Source organism: Uranotaenia lowii, chromosome 2, assembly GCF_029784155.1.
Source record: "Uranotaenia lowii strain MFRU-FL chromosome 2, ASM2978415v1, whole genome shotgun sequence".
Lineage (NCBI taxonomy): Eukaryota > Metazoa > Arthropoda > Insecta > Diptera > Culicidae > Uranotaenia > Uranotaenia lowii.
The window spans coordinates 430084909-430106449 of NC_073692.1; the positions used below are offsets into that span (position 1 = coordinate 430084909).

The 21541-nt window shown below is 36.4% G+C and overlaps 1 protein-coding gene across 2 annotated transcripts in view; it reads left to right on the plus strand.

Moving 5' to 3' along the window:
* The window catches only part of LOC129745969 (sex determination protein fruitless-like), an 83676-nt gene extending 62141 nt beyond the window's left edge, over positions 1 to 21535 (plus strand). The window contains exons 4-9 of one of the 2 annotated variants that reach the window (XM_055739378.1): positions 16400 to 16804; positions 16889 to 17021; positions 17160 to 17768; positions 18964 to 19154; positions 19250 to 19707; positions 21139 to 21535. In XM_055739378.1, coding sequence (XP_055595353.1) covers positions 16400 to 16804; positions 16889 to 17021; positions 17160 to 17768; positions 18964 to 19154; positions 19250 to 19707; positions 21139 to 21445 — 2103 coding nt within the window. In that variant the 3' untranslated portion in view covers positions 21446 to 21535. Of the gene's footprint in view, positions 1 to 16399; positions 16805 to 16888; positions 17028 to 17159; positions 17769 to 18963; positions 19155 to 19249; positions 19708 to 21138 lie in introns of both variants that reach the window. The other variant, XM_055739377.1, reaches the window with a different exon arrangement.
* The last annotated feature ends 6 nt before the right edge of the window (positions 21536 to 21541 follow it).

The following is a 21541-nucleotide window of genomic DNA, read 5'->3' on the forward strand; positions in this document are numbered from 1 at the left end:
AATTTTGAACTCTGTATCTGAAATCGGAATTTAAATTCTGAATCTGAGTTTTTCATTTTAATCTTAACACAGCAAATACGAGATATCTCGTTTTTTTTGCTCGCGGCGAATGAGCTGTGGTTTGAAGCATAACTTATATGTTATAAATATAACAATGAAGCTATTTTCTATAAAATTACACACACTTAATTTATAGAATTCGATTAGGTGGTTTCTGAGATATGTAATGCCGTTTTTTTTTGTGTATCCCGGTTTAAGTATTTGTTCGGTCCTTAATGTGTTAATCTGAATTCTTAATCTGAAATTTCTTATTTGTTAATATTATTTTTCACTTTTTTCTAAATTAAGAATCTGAATTCTGGAGGAAAATACCTCACTGATATTTATCTTGATAGCACGTTTGAAGGTTTATTTCAAGATAATTTAGCGTCGACTGTTCATACCTATAGTAAAAAATACTTAATACTAATGAGAATTAATAAACACAGAGAAAAGCCATTTCTCTGTTTCTCTGTCATTTTCATATATTTAATTTAATTGGATAAGTCTAATTTTTTCATTTTTTGCCAAAATCGAGCCGAGTTAACACATAATTGATAATTGCAAATTTCACTTTTTTCACTGTCAAAATAAATGTAAGAGCTATGTCCTTTTCACTTAGCAAAAGCTTTACAATATTTTATATTTCAAACCGAAATCAGTCTCTATTATCGAAAAAAAATAACAGAAATAATAGATAGTTATCCTAACACCATCCACAGCATCAATCGTTGAACAAGTGAACGATGCTATACATAAATCAAGTAATATTTTCGGTAGGATGAGGAAAACCCTATTTGCAACCGAGGACTGAAAAAAAAACAAATAAGAAATCGGATGTAAATGATTGTGCTCGTATTTGTGAGTGTGTATACTAAGACAGTTTGCAATACCGGGTTTTTTTTTCTACTGCATTGAGGAAAAATATAATGATAATTTTCTGACAAAAAAAGCATTTCCAACTTTTTCTCTCATTTTTATTTCCGCCTCACTCTCTTCAATATGTTGTATGTGCTAAAAGCTGAGCAAAAATCGATACAAAAGTATAATTGAATTAAGCTTACTTATTCCAGGCGTCGCGACCAGCAGTAGCTTGCCCGTGCAGCAATGGGTGTAGTACATTCATTGTAAACAAAAAAAAAAACGTGCAAATGTAAAAATGCATACAGGCGTTTGTTTCACTTTGTCACGTAACCAAAAGAAAGGGACAAGCAGTAATCGCACATTTAGATTGAAATATTTTATTTCGTTCGAATTTCATGTTTCATGATTTTCGTGGTCAATGGTATCTGGCCACGGACTGTCTCGGCTCAGAACGAAGACAGAAGAAGAGTTTATCATCACAGCTTCGACATCAACGATTTTTTTTTCTGGTTCAAACATGCTCGCGCCAGAGTAGAAAAGAAGGGAAAAAATCAATAGATTTCCAACTTACAACCAACCGAGAGCTGCATTTTTTCCACCCATACACACCCAGAAGAAAAAATAGCTCGCTCGCGAAGATTACGTTGTCGTTTTTTTTTGAAAGACAATTTCTCCTTGGTAGAAGATTTCGTTGGATGTCGCGTTTTAAAAACGGCAAAGCCATGAGATGTTAATTAATCAATCGTGGAAAAATCGTTTCAGAACACAAAATATCCACAATTTTGTTAGTTTCAAATTTTGATACATTGTTGTTTGGGTTTGAATTAAATTTTAACATCCATCGGGCTTACTTGATTACTGAGTGAATTTCTAATCAAGAATTTAAATTTCATATTCTGAATCCGTATTTTGATTGCAATCATTGCATTCACTTCTGAATCCTGAATTTGAAAACCGAAATGATAAATCTAGTTTCAAATTCGCATGATCGATTCCGATTTGATGGAAAAATTGAATTCGCAGATTGGAAAACCCGACACTTTTTGAACTTAAAATGATGATTACACCTAATTTAATTATATTTTCGTAAACTTTATTACAGGGCCATACACATACAGTTCCTGATACAATTCAGCTACAATTATTTACTTTAACGTTCTTAAGAGTCGAGAAAAAAAAATGAAAAAACATGGTTCAGAAAAAAAAGTTGTAAATCAATAATATGCTCGAAAAAAATAGTAACCTGAAGTCAGAAGCTGTTTGTTGCAGATGTGGATATATTTAAAAAAAAACAATTCTAAACTAGATATGGTTTTTAAAGTTGAACGTACATTCCATTCAATTTAAAGATTTAATTTTTTTACTTTCAATTGAAATCATAATCATGTCAATTCAATTAGAGTTGTTATTCCAAATTCTAATGTGTTCCTGTATTCTGATTCTATCTTTATTTAAGACTTGAAATAAAATTCCTACTCCTAAAGACTTCATAGACAGAAAATGATACCAGTCCAGGAGGTCTGGAGCGACCCTTCCACCTCACAAAAAGTCACTTTCTCTGATAAAACAGCTCGATCCTGCACTTATTCTTTAAGTTCAATCTGTTTGACACGAGAAAGTGACTTTTAAGGCGCCGGTAGGGCCCCCTTCCAGACCTCCAGGACTTTAGACAAAAAATTAGAATTTCACTACGTTGGGGTCTACCTGGTCACCATTTTCTCCCAAACACCTCCTGAACAACATGGACAGTATGCAAAGAGATGTCAGTTGAATATCATGGCCAAAAATGATCGATTGTGAAAGTTTATCAAAGCAAATTTGTAAGTGGTTATATATTTTGTTGTGCCATTTTTTTTTATTTTTATTTGGTCATAAGGTCATCAAATTTTAGAATTCCACAAAAACTTGCAAGGTGTATGATGTTGTTTATGGAGTTTATAAATATGCATTGAACAAATAAGAACATCAATTTTTCAACCCTAAAGTAGGTATTAAAGCTTGATTTGATTTTGGTGAGAAGTGGTCTTAAAGTTTTGCCCGTCACTGTATATACTTATTTCCGAGTTCATATACACGCATCCTTTGGAAAAATTCATATTGAATATCGAAATATATGTCACTGTTCAACATAAATTTTAAACGGTATTTTTTTCAATGATAACATTTAAAATTTAATACAGTTTTCTGAAGAACTTTTCGCCGAGCTTGTACGTCTGTTAAATGTGTATCTGTGTATCTGTATAGTTAAATAATATCAGTTTTATTCTAATGACATCAGTAAACAGGTTTAAAACCATTATTTTTAGTCTTGTAAATTTTGTCACTCATTAAACTTAAGAAAAAATCTGAAATTGTTTATTATCCTTTTCATTGAAAATTGGATTTCGTGCAATGTTATGCAGTCGCAGTTATCCGTACAAAGGTTGACTGAAAAGCGGTTAGCGTGTAGTTCTACGACAGATTTTACCAGGGTGAGTCAGTAGGGTGGGTGCATATTGAGGAAAAGTAGGCAAGGGGTACCAAAAGTTTCTCATTGGTGGGGGGTGGAGACGGAGCGTTTTTTGACAGCGAATTGTTCGTCTACCATGCCTACGATTACGATTGCCTGTCATTGGTATTCCTGATGGACGATTCCGTGCATTGGTATAAGAACACACCTAAAGCTTTACCCGCCTTGGATTTTACTCTGATTCAGGGATGCCAAGTGTTGAGGATGAAAAATCTGGGCAATTTGTAAAAAAAGTCTTTGTATGTCTGTGCACAAAGAAAATCACAAATTTGATACCAAAATTTTTGCGATGCGTGGGGAGGGGGGGGGGGGGGGTTTGTTTTGTATTCTGGTTATTTTCTAGTGAGAACTATATAACAAACAGTGTTTCCTACCACGTACCATGCCAATTTTATTTAAAAATTAGTGAAATACCAGTGTAACATGCGAGTTTTTAAGTATAACCCGGCACTTAAGCATCATATCCGGCACATGAATATTGATTTCATCATTTAATTTCGAAAGTCTGTAAAATCTGGACATTCTTAGGAAAAATCTGGGCAAAATCTGGACGAAAGTTCAAAAGTCTGTGTTTTACAGACAAATCTGGGCACCTGGCAACCTAGCTCTGATCGCACAAATGTACGAATTCGCCAGGGTTGCTAGCGAACCGGGAAAACCGGAAAAACCGGGAAAAACTTTGGAATTTCATCGTGCCACCGGGAAACCGGGAAAAAACCGGGAATTTCGACACCTCACCGGGAAAATTGTCATGTTTGAAATTGTTTACGGAATTTCAAAAATACTTTTAAAATTATTTCTAAATTTAAGAGTAGTTTTTGACAATCACGATATAGATTTATCTCATAAACGTTTATTTTCGTTTATTATAGTGTTTTCGTTTATTGGCAGTGGCAACCTAGTTACCCACGAGTTTTGCCCTAACTGCTGTTATTATGTTCGGTTATTAATTCAGAAGTCCACTAGTTTTGCCCGAGATTTGAACCTCAAGCAGGCGGTTGCACCCCGTAAAAGTTGTCAGTGTTGGGGGTAAGCATAAGGGTGAGTATAGCAACCATATATTTGCATCGTCCCGGGTAACGATTCTGTTTGTTTATTCAGAAAAAGTTTTGCCCCGCGCGATGCGAGATAAACGAAAACGGCATTAGTAAACAATAAAGTTTTAACGCGTTTTTATCTTATTTTGAAGCAATATGCCATAATATACAAAATTAATAATGAAACTATTATCGACAAAACTAAATGCAAAACTAACTACAGTCGAACCTGGACAAGTGAGAGTCAAAGGACTTTTTTGTTTTTTTTTTGTTTATTTGTGACACTTTACCAACGCTTTGGCATTCGTGTCAAAGTCAAAGGACTGAACATTTTTTTCTCGCTCAAAGAGGTTTCTAACTTAACCAGGTGCTCTATAATTGAGGGTCTACAACATACAAATGCATTTAAGTGGTCTAGAAATGCCACTTAACAATGTGTATTTGATAAATATCCACTGATTTATAAGAAACCAGTTGAAGCGGCAGTTCGAAGTTTTCTCGAGTGAGTTTCAATATGGAACTATGGATATTTTTTTCATTGATAATAATTTTGGTACCAAAACTTGACTACAAAAGTGATATTTTTCTAATTTCCTTGGTCTAGTCAGCGAAACGACTCTAAATTATAGATGTTTTACACTCTCACTTAAAGAGGTTTTGTGCTTTAAAAGCTTGGGACTTGGTGTTTTCTCTCACTTATAGAGGTTTCTCGCTTATACGGGTTCTACTGTTCCAGTTTTAGTTTAAGTTCGGAATGATTCAGTGTTCGATATACATATTTCATAAAATTATTTTATGCAAATAGCAAATAATTTGGCAGTTTGAGACGTTTTTAGGCAGAGTTACATCTCTTTTTCACCAGAAAAAGTTATCGTATGGTGTACTGTGGACGTTTCCTACGCTGAAATATATGTCTTATGTAAAAATTGTATCGAAAACAAGCTCCTGTCGAAATGTGAGGTCTCTACCCTAATACAAAATAGAATCTTAAATTCTTACAAACAAACAACAAATCTTACAAACAGTTAGAAGTTTGAGGCCCGTAACAAAGATTTTTTTCATTCAACATGATTTTATATTAAAAAACAAGTATAATAAATAGGAAAATCATCATTTATAACCGGGAAAAAACCTGGGAAAAACCGGGAAAAACCTTGGAATTTCAAAACGAAAAATCGCTAGCAACCCTGATTCGCACAAATTTCGCAGTAATGAGTACGCAGTCCAATCCATGATGGTGGTCTCACATGCCAAATCGCACGTTCAGCCATATTTAAAAAAGTTTTGACAGCTGGCTGAAGTGTTTACGAAAAATACGTCCAGGGATGCCAGGTGTTTGAGATAAAAAAAAATCAGAGAAATTTGGAAAAATAAAGTCTATGTATGCCTGTACACAAGCTTATCGTAGACCAAAGATCAAAAGATGATTTGAGTATTCAATGAATTTATTCTGGATCTTCTGGAGTAGCGATGGCAACAGACGGGGGTCCTCCTGAAGCAGCTGTTTCCAGCCCGGAACTCAGCCGGAAGATTTTTTTCGCTTCTTGGGATTATATTTGCAAAAATCAAGGCGAAATCTTTGAAAAACAAAAACAAAAAATTGTCTGAACAATATCTGATGATATCTATGATGATTGGCAAAACTCCGTGTTTTGCATCCAGCATCCAGCATGCAAGCATCCAACCAACAGCCAACTGTCAAATTTCGGCTGTGTTTCGTCCACACCACTGCATCCAAACCTCGTCTACTTTTTCCCAAAGTGAGACCACCATACTAGATTCATCATGGTCCAATCTAGTGCGCTGCGGTTAATATTGTGAATTTTAATGAAATTTTTAGAAACGTCGCTGGTGAACTGGCAACAAAACACGGACTTCCGACAATCTAATACTTCACTTTTCTTTGTCGGAAGTCGGAAGTCCGGACTTCCGAAGAAAATATTAGTTCTGGCACTATTATATAAATATATATATTAAAACGGTGTTCAAATCTCTACCGTTTGGTAGAGGTGGTGTTTATTGGTGTTTAAGGGTGCTTAATCGGAATAGCGCACGGCACCCTTTCAAATAAACGAATATCAAATCAAATCATTGGTGTTCATTAAGTACAGAAGGATTGCACACATTTAAAGTGAATTTTTCTAAAAGTATACATTATTGCTACAAAAAAATGTGAATTTTTTACATCTCCAATCAGCTGGCCATTTTAAATTATTTATATTTAAGGTAAAAGCACTATATAGTTAACACTAGTTAACAATTTAACCCCCAAAAAACAGTTGAAAATATTAACAAAAATTAGTGTGCTACTATCAAAGCATTTATGTACTTCCTCTGTTAAGAAATGCTTGGAGAAATTCTGGCTCAAAAAGCCACAGTCAGAGAAACAAGAACTTATGCTCAAATTTTGGCATGTTTTTCACTGGATGAAGTAAAAAGACTTTTTTGATTAATATAAAAATGGGATAAATAATATTAAAATTTAATGAAAATGTTATGACTATTTGATAGGCCTCTTTTGGTGATTTCGGAAGAAACTGCTATTTTCACCATCCATGTTTGTCTTCAAATTTTGCAAATAAAAGTTTAATCATAGGTATATATTTGGCAAATTATCCCTTAATGTATACATACATACATACATTTCCAATGTTAACGTGTTCAATAATTGGAAGACTGTCTGTTCAGTACTACAATCATCGAGTTCGGTAATTGTGACAAAAACAATTTTGAATAGAAGGGCTTCATTGATGGTTATAAATCATATTTCTACCAAAAACATCGATTCGAAAAGAAATTGGATCTCGTGTCATTCATATTGTCATTCCTTGAATTAAAATCTATCGTTTCTGGCTCATAAACAGCAAAGATTTCGTCTCGTGATGAAAATATTGCCCCATAAAGTTCAAGTGACTCGAAAAAATGCTGATGGCTTTCAGTTCGGTCTGGTCGAATCCCGACCATATGATATTCAAATCCGGAGGAAGATAGTGATAGTATTTTCAATGTATTTAGTGTTATCCGAGGAGCTCCTTCTCCCATAACCTCGTACTAACTTGGATAAGCAGGGTTCTAACCTATCGAAAGAGTACTTCATATTTTGATAATTTCACAATGATTTTTGTTTTATTGTGCATTGAAATAAATATAATTTTTAAAACTGTCGTTGGTGAACTGACAGCAGAACACATACTACCGACAATCTAGTACGTCATTTTTCTTGTCTGCAAGAAATGGACGTCGGGTTCATATTATGGCGCCAGCACTAAATTTTACTTCGGAAGTCCGGACTTCCGACTTTCGAAAACTTCCGAGAAAGAAAAGTGAAGTACTAGATTGTCGGAAGTTTGTTTAGTTGCCAATTCACCGACAGCGACGTTTCTAAATTTTTTATTGAAATTCACAATACAAGATCACCATATTCACCGAATGAGAATTAAGTACTAGATTATCGGAAGTCTGTATTTAGCTGTCAGTTCAGCAGCGACGTTTCTAAAAAAAATTACTTAAATGCACAATGAACCCGAAGGATAGGGATAGTGTTTCAATGTATTTCGAGGTGTATCCTAGGTTTCACTGAATATTTTGAGGTAAGGATAAGTGAGGTCCTACTGTATTGTGATGTTAATTGATTTGTGTTTTACTGGTGTCCAATATATCTGATACGTGTTCAGTAGCTAGTGCTTCAAACATAGATTAGGCATAGTTATTGATGATTTTTCGAAAACTTTCCATGTTGATCAATATTAACCCCGGTGATCAAAGTAATTCCAGTTTAGGATAACTAATTTACCAGTGAACAAATGGCATCTTCATTCAACATTAAAAAAAAAGAACGGAAGAGTTAGGTTTCCAAGCTTGAATTGTAAATTCAGTGTATTTTTATTGGTTCCGAAGAGAAAAAAAAAATCGGAAAAGTCAAGACGTTTTTTTCGCTCTCCCTGTCGTTTTTCTTTGGTTTTCCAGGCATTGAAGAAGTTCCCATGCCGTTGTAAAGATGAGAAGGTGCAAAAGAGTCAGTGCAGACGAAGTCGTCGGCTGTTATGTTGTGGGTGTGCATGAAATGCGATAGCAGCAGTGGTGGTAGTGAATGAGCGCAGGGCGGGCATCTGTAGCGGAGCGGAAGAGTGGAAGAAGCTTGCTCGTTGGCTTGGATGAAGTGCAATTCAGTGAGATCTGATTGTTTCTTTCTCTTGATGTCATCATGCTTCCCGACCGAGGTTTGGACGGTCATGTCTACCATTTTCTACCTACCTACCCGGCAGGGAAAAATAATCAACCACAGCTCCCAGCACAGTAGGCGCTGTCTTACGAATGCTGGCGACGACGACTGCTTGAGATGAGTGTGTAGTGTATAGGTATGAGAAGAAGACGACGCAGCAGGCACAGGATTCATCGAATGTTTCGGCATGGTGGATTCTACATGTGCATATGCTCAGCTAATGTTGGGTTTGATGGTTTGTTCCGTCGTGCTGCTTACGCTGTAGTGGTTTGAGCACTGCTTGTAGGTTGTGTTTGTGAGTGCGGATTTTTTTAGGTACAGCTAGGTTTGTAACCTGCTGCCTAAAGAGGCAGCTTGGGTGGATTGTAGCAGCATTCGATTTTATTTGTACATGTTCGACGGAGTGTAGTTTTAGTACGAGTTAGTTTTGGGTCGTCTGTTACGCGGAGCATAGCATAGCAGGCTGTGTTGTCACCAGATTTGAACTTTGAGTTAGATAGACGGCGGGTAATGTGATACCGATTCACAAGTGACTGACTGGGGATTTAGTATGTGTGTTCCACTGAAAGCGACAAAACGTGATTGATCTTTGCATGTTTTCTCTTCGATTTATTGGTGAAATTGGAATAACATTGGTAGCGGTCCTGATTTGCTACGCAGCATATTAATCTGAAGTGAGTTTATTTTGAAAAATTATACGTTGTACTATTGAAATGAACAACGAGTGGTCTAATACTTGGTGAGGTTTTGTCGGCATATTAACGTACCGTGGTATTCGTAAAGCCATGTATATGATGAGGTATATGTATGAAAAAGCCGCTAAGGCTAGAGGTGCAGAAAAACGAAAATGTGCTTTGTATAGAAAACTTGGTAAAAGGAAACCGAGTACAGAGACCCCAAAATGAATCGTGTTTAGGACGTCTCTTCACGTACACTGCTCTGCTGATCTGAAGCGTATTAATGTGTGACATGCCACGCTTGTGTAAAGAAGAAGGAAAGCGATGAGCATGAAGAAGTGCTAAGCAGACACTTGTGTGTAGTATTTATATTTAAAATATTTTTGTTTCAATAATGCATTTGCCATTCTTCTTTAGTTGGGTTCATGTTCATGTTAAGTGAAATCAATAATTATGGCGAGTGCTGTCTATCGGAATTTTTATTTGCAGTGTGAATACTGGTAGTAGTAGATTAACTTTTTTTTAAACTCATTCCTACATCAGATTTCGTGCTTTAAAAGTGATCTGGTAATTTTGCAGGTATATTGCTTAGTGTTTTATTTTTCATGCAAAAAAAAAAATGTACATACATAGTTCTACATAAATATGCTAAACGCTACTATATACCGAAAGTAGAAAAAAAGCAATAAGTGTGCGTGTAATTTTTTTCTGCCACAAGCAATGAAAAGTCAACGAAATTAGATTTGTACATAAATTTAATGTATGCCAAAAATTGCTACTGAAAACCGACAACGACAGCAGCCAATCACAAGCAAACAAAATGTTAAAAAAATGAACACCACCGCACAGCAGCAGGAAAAAAATGGCACCAGAGGAGCGGGTTGAGCTTCTCGTGAAATATATATATCGCAGGGTAGAAAGTGTAATTTTGGCTACCTACCCAAAACATGGATAAAATTTTAACGTTTATTCTTGGGACAAATCTCGATTAAAACATTGGTTTTAAATATTGTTAATGTCAGAATTTCAATAAACTAATGAAAAAATGGTAAAGGATAGGGGGATGAAATCCAAGTATGCTTTGTTAATTCCGTTGAATAACTCGTTCCCAAGGCTACTTACGATTCATGTAGCGCACTTCCCGATCACAAGAGAAAAACTAAATTATATCAAACTTAGATATTTCGATATTGATTATTTTCTATGAATAGGAGTTATAATTCAGTACTCGTATGATGTTAAAATACTCATCAAAAAATCTATGCGATCATAGAAGATAGCATAGTTTGATATTGAGCAGAATAAAACCTTACTCATCAAGATATGAATGCTTCGAGTAGGCTAGTTGAATGTCAATAATCTGCATGATTCTGTAAAAGCACTAATACTGCTCCAATTTCGATTTCCCAACAGAAAATCATTTTTTTTTAAATCTGTTGAACGAAACTTGTTGTAGTCTGGATTGGACCGTTCAATTCGATGTCCGTGTTTCATGAATATTTGTATGCATATCAAAATAACGTTCAATTATAATATTTTATACCTAGTTGTCTTTATCGTTGAAAATGAATTCTTCCCCATTCAACTATGTCAATCAAAATAAGACAATCACGATTGAAGAAACTTAAAAACTTTAAGGAACATAATATAATAGCGCCAGCACTAAATTTTACTTCGGAAGTCTGAACTTCCGACTTCCGAAAGACTAGCTTAGCTTAGATTGATCGACTACTCACATCCACCTTAAGTCATTGAACCCGAAATGCCACTTAAAACTATTACTGAAACTGATTTGATTAAACTGAAACTGATTAATACGTTGTCTGAACTTCCGACTTCCGAAAGACTTCCGACAAAGAAAAGAGAAGTACTAGATTGTCTGAAGTCTGTGTTTTGTTGCCAGTTCCCCAGCTACGGTTCTAAAATTTTTATTTAAGTTCATAATATTAATAACTGGATAAAATATGAATATCTCATTGAGATATGTTCGAGTTATTATTATGATATGCTCTTCTGATCGGGTTCTCAAATGTTAATGCCACCGGAAATCTTTCAACTATTGTGTATTTTAATAAAAAATTTTAGAAACGTCGCTGGTGGACTGATAGCTGAACACAGGCCTACGATAATCTTGTACTTCATTTTCCTTTGTCAGAAGTCGGAAGTCCAAACTTCCGAAGCTAAATTTAGTGCTGACGCGATAATATATTTAATTCAAGTATGCAATAAAAATAAGTTCAAAGATATCCAGATTGGATAAATTTCAAATAAAAAACTTTTAGTACAAAATTATAATCTCGTTGAATTATTGTCATGATCTCCTGATCGGGATAATGTAAATGCGGATAGTTTTATGGTTTTTATAATTCCTACTTCAGACGGAAGTCTGTTGTTTTTGGAAGAAAAACCAACCCAATCACATAATATAATTGTTTTGAGTCATTTTACGGACAATACTTGAACTTTTGCTATTCGTTTGATTTTTCTATCAAATAATTAAAAAAAAATCATTCAGACAGCTTATCTGCTGGGGAGCAACTCCATTTTATGTTCAGTGATCCAAAACCGCCTTTAGTGTGTCCATTGAATTGTGGATTGGTCATCTTCCCCATCCACCTCCGACGCAGTGCCGCGCCGCACCGTACCATTTCGTTCATGTATCCTCACTCTAAATAATCTTCCAATGAAACCATTTCAAGTAAAAAAAAAAATCATTCCCAATTGCTTCTGCTGATGAGCAAAAACGAAAGCAGAAAAAAAGCTTTGAAAAACTATTTCATATACTTTTTTTCAGTTCGTAGCTCGTTCTCATTCTGTGGTACCATTTGTGTGCGCTGCGCTATCTCTTTTTCACCCTCGCATACCCACGAAGCGGCAGCAAGCAATCCAAGAGATGAGAACCGATCGACCGACCCAAGCAAGCAAGCAAGGACCGACGTCGAGGACGCTTATGCACAACACCACTAGAAACCACCACGTTGCCGGTTGGGTTGGGTTGGGAATAGGGAAAGACGAAGAGAGTTTCCTTTCCCGAACCCGTATATCCTTTTATACACTAAGGCGTTTATGATGATGGTGTATTTTTTTCTTGTGTCTTTTTTCTTGAACTTTTTTTTTCTTTAAGGGGGAGTTATGTAAAAAGTTGAAATAAAAATTAAGGGGTGGCACTAATCAATACACGAACACAACGTCGTGACGTAGCTGCTGGTGCAAGAAAAAAAAGGAATTTTTTCTCGAACCAGCCCAAGAGATATTTCCTCTATTTCACTTTAGTAGTGTATACATCTAGAGCTCCAATTTGCCGATTTTTTTCTTCCTGAACTGCTTGGTTTCTGCCGATCTGGTTCTTATATTAGTGGTACACACGCTGTCGAGGCACACAAATTCACATCCACCCGATATGGATAGAAAAGGATGGCGAGAGAGTATGTTTCATAAAGTGCTGCCGTTCATATAGTTTGCTCGGGCAGCTTAACAGAGGCCGATCATGGTGGAGGTTCAAGGCCGGTGAGCTTGAAAGAAATAATTATACTGGAGCTTTGTGAAACCATTGTGGTCCACTGTGTACATCGTTGTCGATTTTTTTTTGTGTATTCACAATCCAAACGACTTGGTTGTCCGGTTGACTGGTATCTATCTTCAGCTACCTGTCAACCGAACACTGATACGAATGGACTGAACGAACGGCTCTTGGCAACTTTTGAAGCGAATCGATTGCCTGAGTTATGGATACAGGTTTCAGTTCGATTGTGAATCTAATTTTATGAGGAAAAAGAAAACAGTTTGCAGAAGTTAAGTTACTAAATTTCCATTCCTCAAATTTTCCGAATCATAACAGTCCGCAGATAAATTCAATGTTTGAAAAAGCAAATCGAAATATGACGCATGATATGAAAATCTATCAGCAAGCAAATAGATAAACATATTAAAAACAATCACACGATGTGCACCTTCGTTCTCACTGGCCAAAAGTTTGGGATCAGTCTTCTAAATCATGCAGTTTTATTTCAAACGTATCTCTGTTATCAAACATCGTATTATTTATCTGGTAAGCTGATCTGGTAGCTAATGAGTTAAACTTTCTTTGTTGTGTAGAGTTTTTGGAAAATGTTCCAACTTTAAGCTAAGTTTAAGTCATATGAATTTAACATATACATTTTGGCAAAAACATACGAAGAAGGTTTTGCTCACGATCTTTCGAATGAGCTTAAAAGAAATGCATTATTGTGCATTTAAATTAAATTTTTAAAAACGTCGTTGGTTGACTGACAGCAGATCACAGACTTCCGACTTCATTTTATTCTGCAACAATCCAGTACTTCAAGTCTATCGGAAGTCCGAACTTCCGAAGTATTGTGAATTTAAATAAAATTTTTAGAACCGTCGCTGGGGCAACAAAACACAGACTCCCGACAATCTAGTACTTCACTTTTCCTTGTCGGAACCCAGCAAACATTTTTGTAGGTATATTTCTCAACAACTTTGTTATACGTCTCATATACATTATAGAATAATCGTATGAAACTCGAAAAAGCAGCATTTACCCACCAAAGTGGAGGCAATATACGTACATATTTTCAACTTCTGGCTAAAACAATAAGAATTTACGATTTGAGAGATATTCGACACCATATTCATACATACTAAAAGAATGCAAGAGAGCACAAGTTTTTTCTCTCAATGCATGCGAACCGTTGCCAGCGATAATATTTACTGCCTTTGTTATTGGGTAATTCTTGCAATTACACTATCTGATTTTGTGCAATCTGTTTGCACTGCTGGTTTTTTGAGAGAACAACAACGCTGTTCTCTCACTAGATCCACGCGGGAGAAAGCAAATGAACGAAATCGTCTTCAAAATCTGCAAACATGGCAGACTTTTTATCATATTCGATTTAAACCATTTAATCCGACTTCGAGTAACGATTTTTACGACTTTTTACTTGCGTTAGTTGGAATTACGATTCGCAGTAACGTTTTTAATGACATGAGTTATCATTTCAATGCGATTTTATATTTGCTGGGAAGTCTTTCGGTAGTCGGAAGTCCGGACTTCCGAAGTAAAATTTAGTGCTGGCGCTATTATTAAATTAAGTGCTGGCGCGTTATTGTGAATTTTAATAAATATTCTAGAAACGTCGCTGGTGAACTGGCAACAAAACACAGACTCCCAACAATTTAGTAAATGTTCTAAATACGTCCTTTCCAGGCACATAGTGGCTGGCTTAAACAAAAATCCACTTTCCTCTCAAATCTTGAAAGACCAATATTTTCAATTTGACAGTGGTCTAGCTGGACCCACCCCCCCTTTCCACCCCTGAAATAAAAAAAATCTTGGTCAGTAAATTACCAAGAGGTTATTTTCTTTCAATCATTTATATGAAACAAACTATGAAGTGGATTTTTTCTGTCATACCTTAAAAGTATGCAATTATATAAACTGATTGCTACTGAGTCAAGAAAAAAAAATGAAAAATAATACTTGAACTTACCAGTTTTTCAACGAACTCATTGAAATTATAAAAAAGGTTTTGAAAAATCGAAAATATTTTAAGATTTTGCCGGTCACTGTCCATTTTTTGATTTAACCAAAAAGTCGAACAACTAGCTGCATAGAATTTCCCCTTAATCCCCTTAATCTTTCATCAGAAGTATCAGATACTTAAGTTCTTTATGTTTCTTTTACGGAACTGTTCTCAGAGATTTGATTTTGATGTATCTCCATTTCCATTCTATAGCATTTTAGAAGCTCAATATACTTATCAATGATTTCTTGTTTACAGTACAATTCATTGTACCATGATTGAAACAACGGATTTCTTTATATTCAATTTGGAGTTTGGTATCTCAGCATAAGGAATATTTTCAATGCAAAAAGTGCATGTGTTTGGAAAACACAAAAAAAACGGCAATAGATTTTTCTGCCAGTTTATTGTATCGTCTTAATCATTTTTTTTCTGTTCGTCGTTGGTCCTCTGCTACCGGTTCACTGAGTATGCTATCTATAACACGCTGAACACCGGACGACGACTACTACACAACCGACAGGCCAGTTTCTTCTCTATCGAAGAAAGACAAACCGTGTTCGTATGATTTTTCGGCGGCCGCGTTTTTCGCGTTTCGCGATTTGTAGCGGTTGTGCGATTTTTTTTTTTGGTTTTCTGCCGACACATGCATACACACGACGTATAAACCACCAATACACAGCTCTGGTTGATGATTTCCGAAAAAAGGTCTGCGTGGTTATCTGCGTTGGGCTACATTTTCTGAATCGTGGTCTTGCTTGAGTCTTGACCGTGTTCGTGAAAATATTTAATTCTGATCGTGAGCATCTACCTTTAATGTGTGATTCCCTTCATATGTGTTGTTTCTGCGTTTGACTGATGGGAGTTATTGGTCGTAACGATCGAGTACGGAAAATGGTAAAAAATGTATCATACTTTTACGTGAAACGAAAAAAATAACGAATTATAACTAGATAATTTAATGCAATTTTTTGAATTAATATGGATGTTTTTGTTAGTTTTTTTCAAGCAAAATGTTAGAACAAACCTGAATTTTTTTTATGTCGGGGCTTGTCTTTAGAGTACATTTTTTATAAAGAGAAGCAAATTTTGCCGCAGCCCGTGGCGTAGAGGATAGCCTTCCAGTCTTCTAAGCCAGCGGATATGAGATCGAGTCTCGGTCACGGCACACATAGAACACTTTCTGTGGGTTGGTGGTTTTAGCATTTGTAAGATGCTAGCCATCCTATCTTCGAAAGATGTACGCTTAGAATTAAGAAAAGGGAATCTCTTCGAGGAAACATCAAGTTTCATTGAGATCCTATGTGTGTTTGTGTTCGTTTAAAAAAAAATTTTTTTTGTTAAATATCTTCCCATAAATTAGTATTTATCGAATATATTTAATCCATATATTATATGTTTTCTATAACCTATGGATAAAATATATTCGATAAATACTAATTTATGGGAATACTTTCATAACTCAAAACCTGTTAACGTCAAATCATGTCAATAATTATTTTTCTCTTCTCGCATTTCATTTGCAGAGTCTCCTCCGAACAGCAGAACAACTGAAAATCAAAGGGCTGTGTGAAGTAACTGAACCACAGTACGAACAGGACTACTCACCGTCCATCAAACGTTACAAGCCCTACCGCTCCCGATCGCCAGACAATCGCCATCCACCGCCCCCGCCAGGAAGCTCCCAGTCGACTTCTAATGCACGAAACAACAGCTCTTCATCCTCGCAAAGCAACGTAAACCAAAGTGCACAAGATTCCAAAAGTGGCCATAAGTCTTCATCAGGCAGAAACCATAGTAATAACACGGATTCGGCTGCGGCTGATAATGGATCATCACCTGTAGTTGTATTGGAATCACGTGATTTAAGTTCGACATCAGGAAAAGAAGGAAAAGTCAAAATGACCAGCCTAGGAATGGGTGTCGGAATAGTGAGTAAAATATCGACTGTTGCTAAATGTTGCCCTTAGCACAAATTTAACCAATTTTTTCATAAATTTTGTATCATTTTCCAGAACGGATCCGTTATGGGTGTTCCAATGGGTTATTTGGACTTTGCCCCAGAACCTCCTGCGCCAACAGCAACGCCAGTGACAGAACATGTTGATATTAATTGTGCTCCAAGCCATGATACACGTGATCTGTCTAGTAAGTGTTAGTAGTCCTTTTTTATTTCAATATTTTTCTAACGGAGATTCTCATTTCGAATTTGAGGAATTTGTTTGAGAAGTGTCGTTTGACGGATGGAATAATAATACCAAACGTTTTCTCTATCTCTCCCATTAGACTCCATCCCGAACAATGGTGGCGACATACGCGTAAAATTTGAAACGTTACGATCACTCGATCCACAAGATGCTATCCAGCTTGATAACTCAGGTACACATCAGATCCACCAACAACAACAGCAACAACAACAGCAACAGCAACAACAGCAGCAGATTCAGCACCAGCAGATTCTGCATCAGTCACAGCAACAGCATTTACTGCAGCAGCAACAGGTGCATCGGCAGACACCGCAGCCGGAACAACGCATGTCTCCCCATCAGATCACAATCCAGCAAGCTCCTCAACATCAGCAGCACGTACTGCTCATTGATCAGCAGTCACAACACTCCCAGCACTCTACCCACAGTCCTGCATCTAATGCTTCCAGTTCATCTAGCCAACACCATCCGGAAAACCTGGTCACAGTAACTTCGACTGACAACGGGCAACCCGTAGAAATTAAAACTAGTATACACATGAAACAAGAGATTATGAATGAAAATGAGCAACAACAGCAGCACCATCAACAGCATCAACAGGTCGAGATCGAGCAGGATCAGTCCTCGATGCACGGAATGGTAGTCACACCAGAAATATCCGGAATCATGAATCAGAGCCAAATGAGTGGTACGTAGCGATTTTAAGCCTCAATAATTAGTTAGGTGTATGTACCATCAAGTAGCCATTCACCGCCCAGTCACCATATACCGCCCAAAATCACCCTTTTATGTGTATTTCGAAAAAAGTGGGATGTTTTCCCAAAAATAAGACTTCTATTCTGTGTTGGCATCAGTTTTCGACCATTTCACTGAAAAAACATCACTTAATTATGCTAACCCTAGCCAGAAATTCCGGTTCGTTTCCGGTCAAATTATTAAAATCGACGCCTGTTAGCGAACTGAGCATTCATGTGCTCCTGATGCAAAAAAGGTTTTTGTTTCCTAAAAAGTACATATTTGATCTAAAAGCGACTTGAAACGATAGTTTTATTTTCGTAGAATAGATTTGCATTGGAAAGTTTTCGATTTTTTCAATAGTTGTTGTTTTTTGGAGCGTTTAGTGTTGGGCGGTAATTGGTATGTAAAAAAAAGTGTTTGTTCCTAATGACCGGTCACGCACAATTTCTTTGTTTTTAACGCATATATTGTGTCAAATGTGTAAATTTCAAGTAGCATTTAGTTTGATTATGTTAGAAAATGATGTTTTATCGCTGAAAGTAAACCGTTAGTTGAGGCTGTTTGCCGGTAATCATCATTTTGTCAGTCAACGCACTTTGTTTGTACAAAATTTACGGAAAAATTTTCACAAAATGTATTCTCTCAAGATCCAAAATATGGTTTTGACAGTTCCTTACATGAAAAATACTAAAAAGAACCGTTTCCGTGTTGTTACGATAGTTTTTCCTTAAGAAAACAGTATCGGTAACGGAAAAAGTCGAGTGGGCGGTAATAGGGCCAGTTAAAGTCCCCCAAATTTAGTTAATTATTTTGAAAAGCGTACATTTTTCGCATTCCACTAAATTTTTTATTGATAGTAGAGCAGTTTTGAGATGTATTGGAAAAGAAAGCGAAAAAAAACTGCCTTCGTTTTTTTATTACACATGTTTGAAATTGAAAAACCGCTTAACTGGGCGGTAGATGGTGACATGATGGTAGTAGTTTTTAAATTCCCGGTAGTTTTTGACAATAGCTTAATTTCGGATTGATTCAGAAATTCAAGAATCAGTTTTATCTATTGAAAGTCAAAACTATTTACATGTGGATATGTAGATGTAGATGGATATGTGATTCACAGTTTCAAATATAAATCTTCCATTTTACAGACATCTACCAATCGGATGCTAGCGAAGATTCCAAAATTGGCATTTTGGACGGATCAGCGACTCAGTATACGAATCTAACCAGTCCAGGTACCGGTGATCCCAAAACTCCTAGCGGACCAAAAACATGGACAGCCGAAGACATGGAATCTGCCCTGGAAGCATTGCGCACGCATAACATGAGTCTGACAAAGGTAAGTAGTAGTAACACTTGACGTTTTGAGCCGATTTTTTTAAAATTAAATTTATAAATTACATGATTAAAATTTCTTATCTTATCTCTCTTTAGGCATCCGCTACATATGGAATACCATCGACAACGCTCTGGCAACGAGCGCATCGACTCGGTATCGATACCCCCAAAAAGGAAGGTCCGTCCAAGACGTGGAACGAAGACTCTTTGAACAGCGCCCTGGAGGCACTCCGCAGTGGCACCATCTCGGCCAACAAAGCATCCAAGGCATTTGGCATACCGTCTTCCACACTGTACAAGATTGCCAGACGCGAGGGAATACGATTGGCGGCGCCGTTCAACGCTGCCCCGACGACTTGGTCTGCGGAGGATTTGGATCGTGCCTTGGAAGCTATCCGCGCCGGACAAACTTCGGTGCAGAAGGCAAGCACAGAGTTCGGTATTCCAACCGGTACGCTGTACGGCCGATGCAAACGGGAAGGAATTGAGCTGTCGCGATCGAACCCTACACCCTGGTCGGAGGATGCAATGATGGAAGCCTTAGAATCTGTGAAGTAAGTGATGCTGTATTTTTGCTCGAATAATAATGATTTATGCTAGCTAGTAAAATTACTAAGTATTGATTTTGTGTCCATATGTCAGTAGTAGACCTGAGGTCGCGGTTAGATTTTGCGGGTTTAAAAAAATCCTCCCAAATATAGAATGATAGTTGCCACAATAAGACTAGTCAGCAACAAAAATAATTCCAAGAAATACTTATTTAAAAAAAATCCTGCTGCTTTGAGAATAAAAAAAAAATCATGATTTTGGCAATAATTTCCGTAAACCCTATGTCTATAAACACAAAAACAAGAACGCGAGAAATACTGAAATTTGACATTCTATTTCTCAGAGTTCACTAAACCAAATTTTACAAATTTAGTATCTCTGAGCCATCAAAAATGTCGTGTTCAATTTTATAGAATAGGGTTTCATGATAAATTTTATAATTTTTGAATTATGCTTCTTAGGCCTCGTTTTCACAAAATTACTTATTAATGAGTGCTTAAATGAAATGTTGCACATATTATAACAGCCGAAAAATCGAGCAGTTGGAGCTTTTGTCTCCCTAGCCTAAATTTACCTATGGTGGAAAAGAAGCATATTGTTTGCCAGATTTGACAGCCCATTTGAAAGCTCCAACAGAGTCTTTAACTGTTATAAAGACATCAAAAGTCTACATCTAGGGGCTTTTTTTCTTTTATACGGGATTTTCATCCTCTGGGATGATTCATCCCAAAAATCTAGGGGCTTTTTCTATTGGTGAGTGCAATAATTGTACTTAAATTATAATTTTAAAAATCATTGAATATAGTGTTTGAATACTTCAATGAGTATAAAAACATGTTGATTTCATTTTTAAAAAAATATTCTGATATTTTCAAGCTTTAAATTATCTTGCAAAGTGTGTATACTACGTATCAATACGTATACATCAATAATGAGTTCTGTAAAAACGACGCATAAGAGTAATTTATTCACGGCAAGATAAAATCGTATTTAGTCCGCAATATGTTACGGTGAAATAATTTGAAACATAAATCATACACATGCCATGTGAAGAGGACAAATAGCAATTATGATATTTTTTATTTAAAAACGTTCGTCAATACCAATAGTTTTATATATTTCTGTTCACCAATTTTTCTCGTAAATTAACGGCTTTTAAATTTATCAACAAATTTAATTACTTTGTGTGATAAATTTTTATGTTAGCATGCTTAATTAGAAGAAAGAGGAAGAATATTGCAACCTGTCAAGGTGGAAGAATGCTACTTCATTCTTTTTTGCTACTGTGCAAAAACTGTTTTAAACTCGAGAATAGGTATCTCCGTTTACCTAAAATTCGATAACCTCAAATAGGCTGTACTATTTGCTTTTCGATGGTGGTGGATAACATAATCATTTTATTTTTGCTTTCCTCCTTCTTGTTTTTCTTCTTCCAGGCAAGGACACATGTCGATAAACCAAGCTGCCATTCATTACAACCTGCCCTACAGTTCACTGTACGGTCGGTTCAAGCGTGGCAAGTATGACACGCCGAGCAACGTAAATCAAGTGCACCAGAATCACGGCGGGGGTGTCATAGGTGGAGGGGGCAATGTTGGTGGTATGGGTGGCATCGGAGGCAACGTCGTATCGTCCGCGGTGACTATGGCCGGTGTGACCAGCAGTCCGCAGATGGAATTTAAGATAGAACCTCACCATAATGAACATAGTCCAGAAAATACGGTAAATTACAGTTATTATTAATTTGAAACGTAAAAAGTAAACCAACTAGCGTGTAGAAACCACTCAGAACCACTCTCAACTTTCCCAGTAATCATTTTCTCAGTAGAATATAATCAC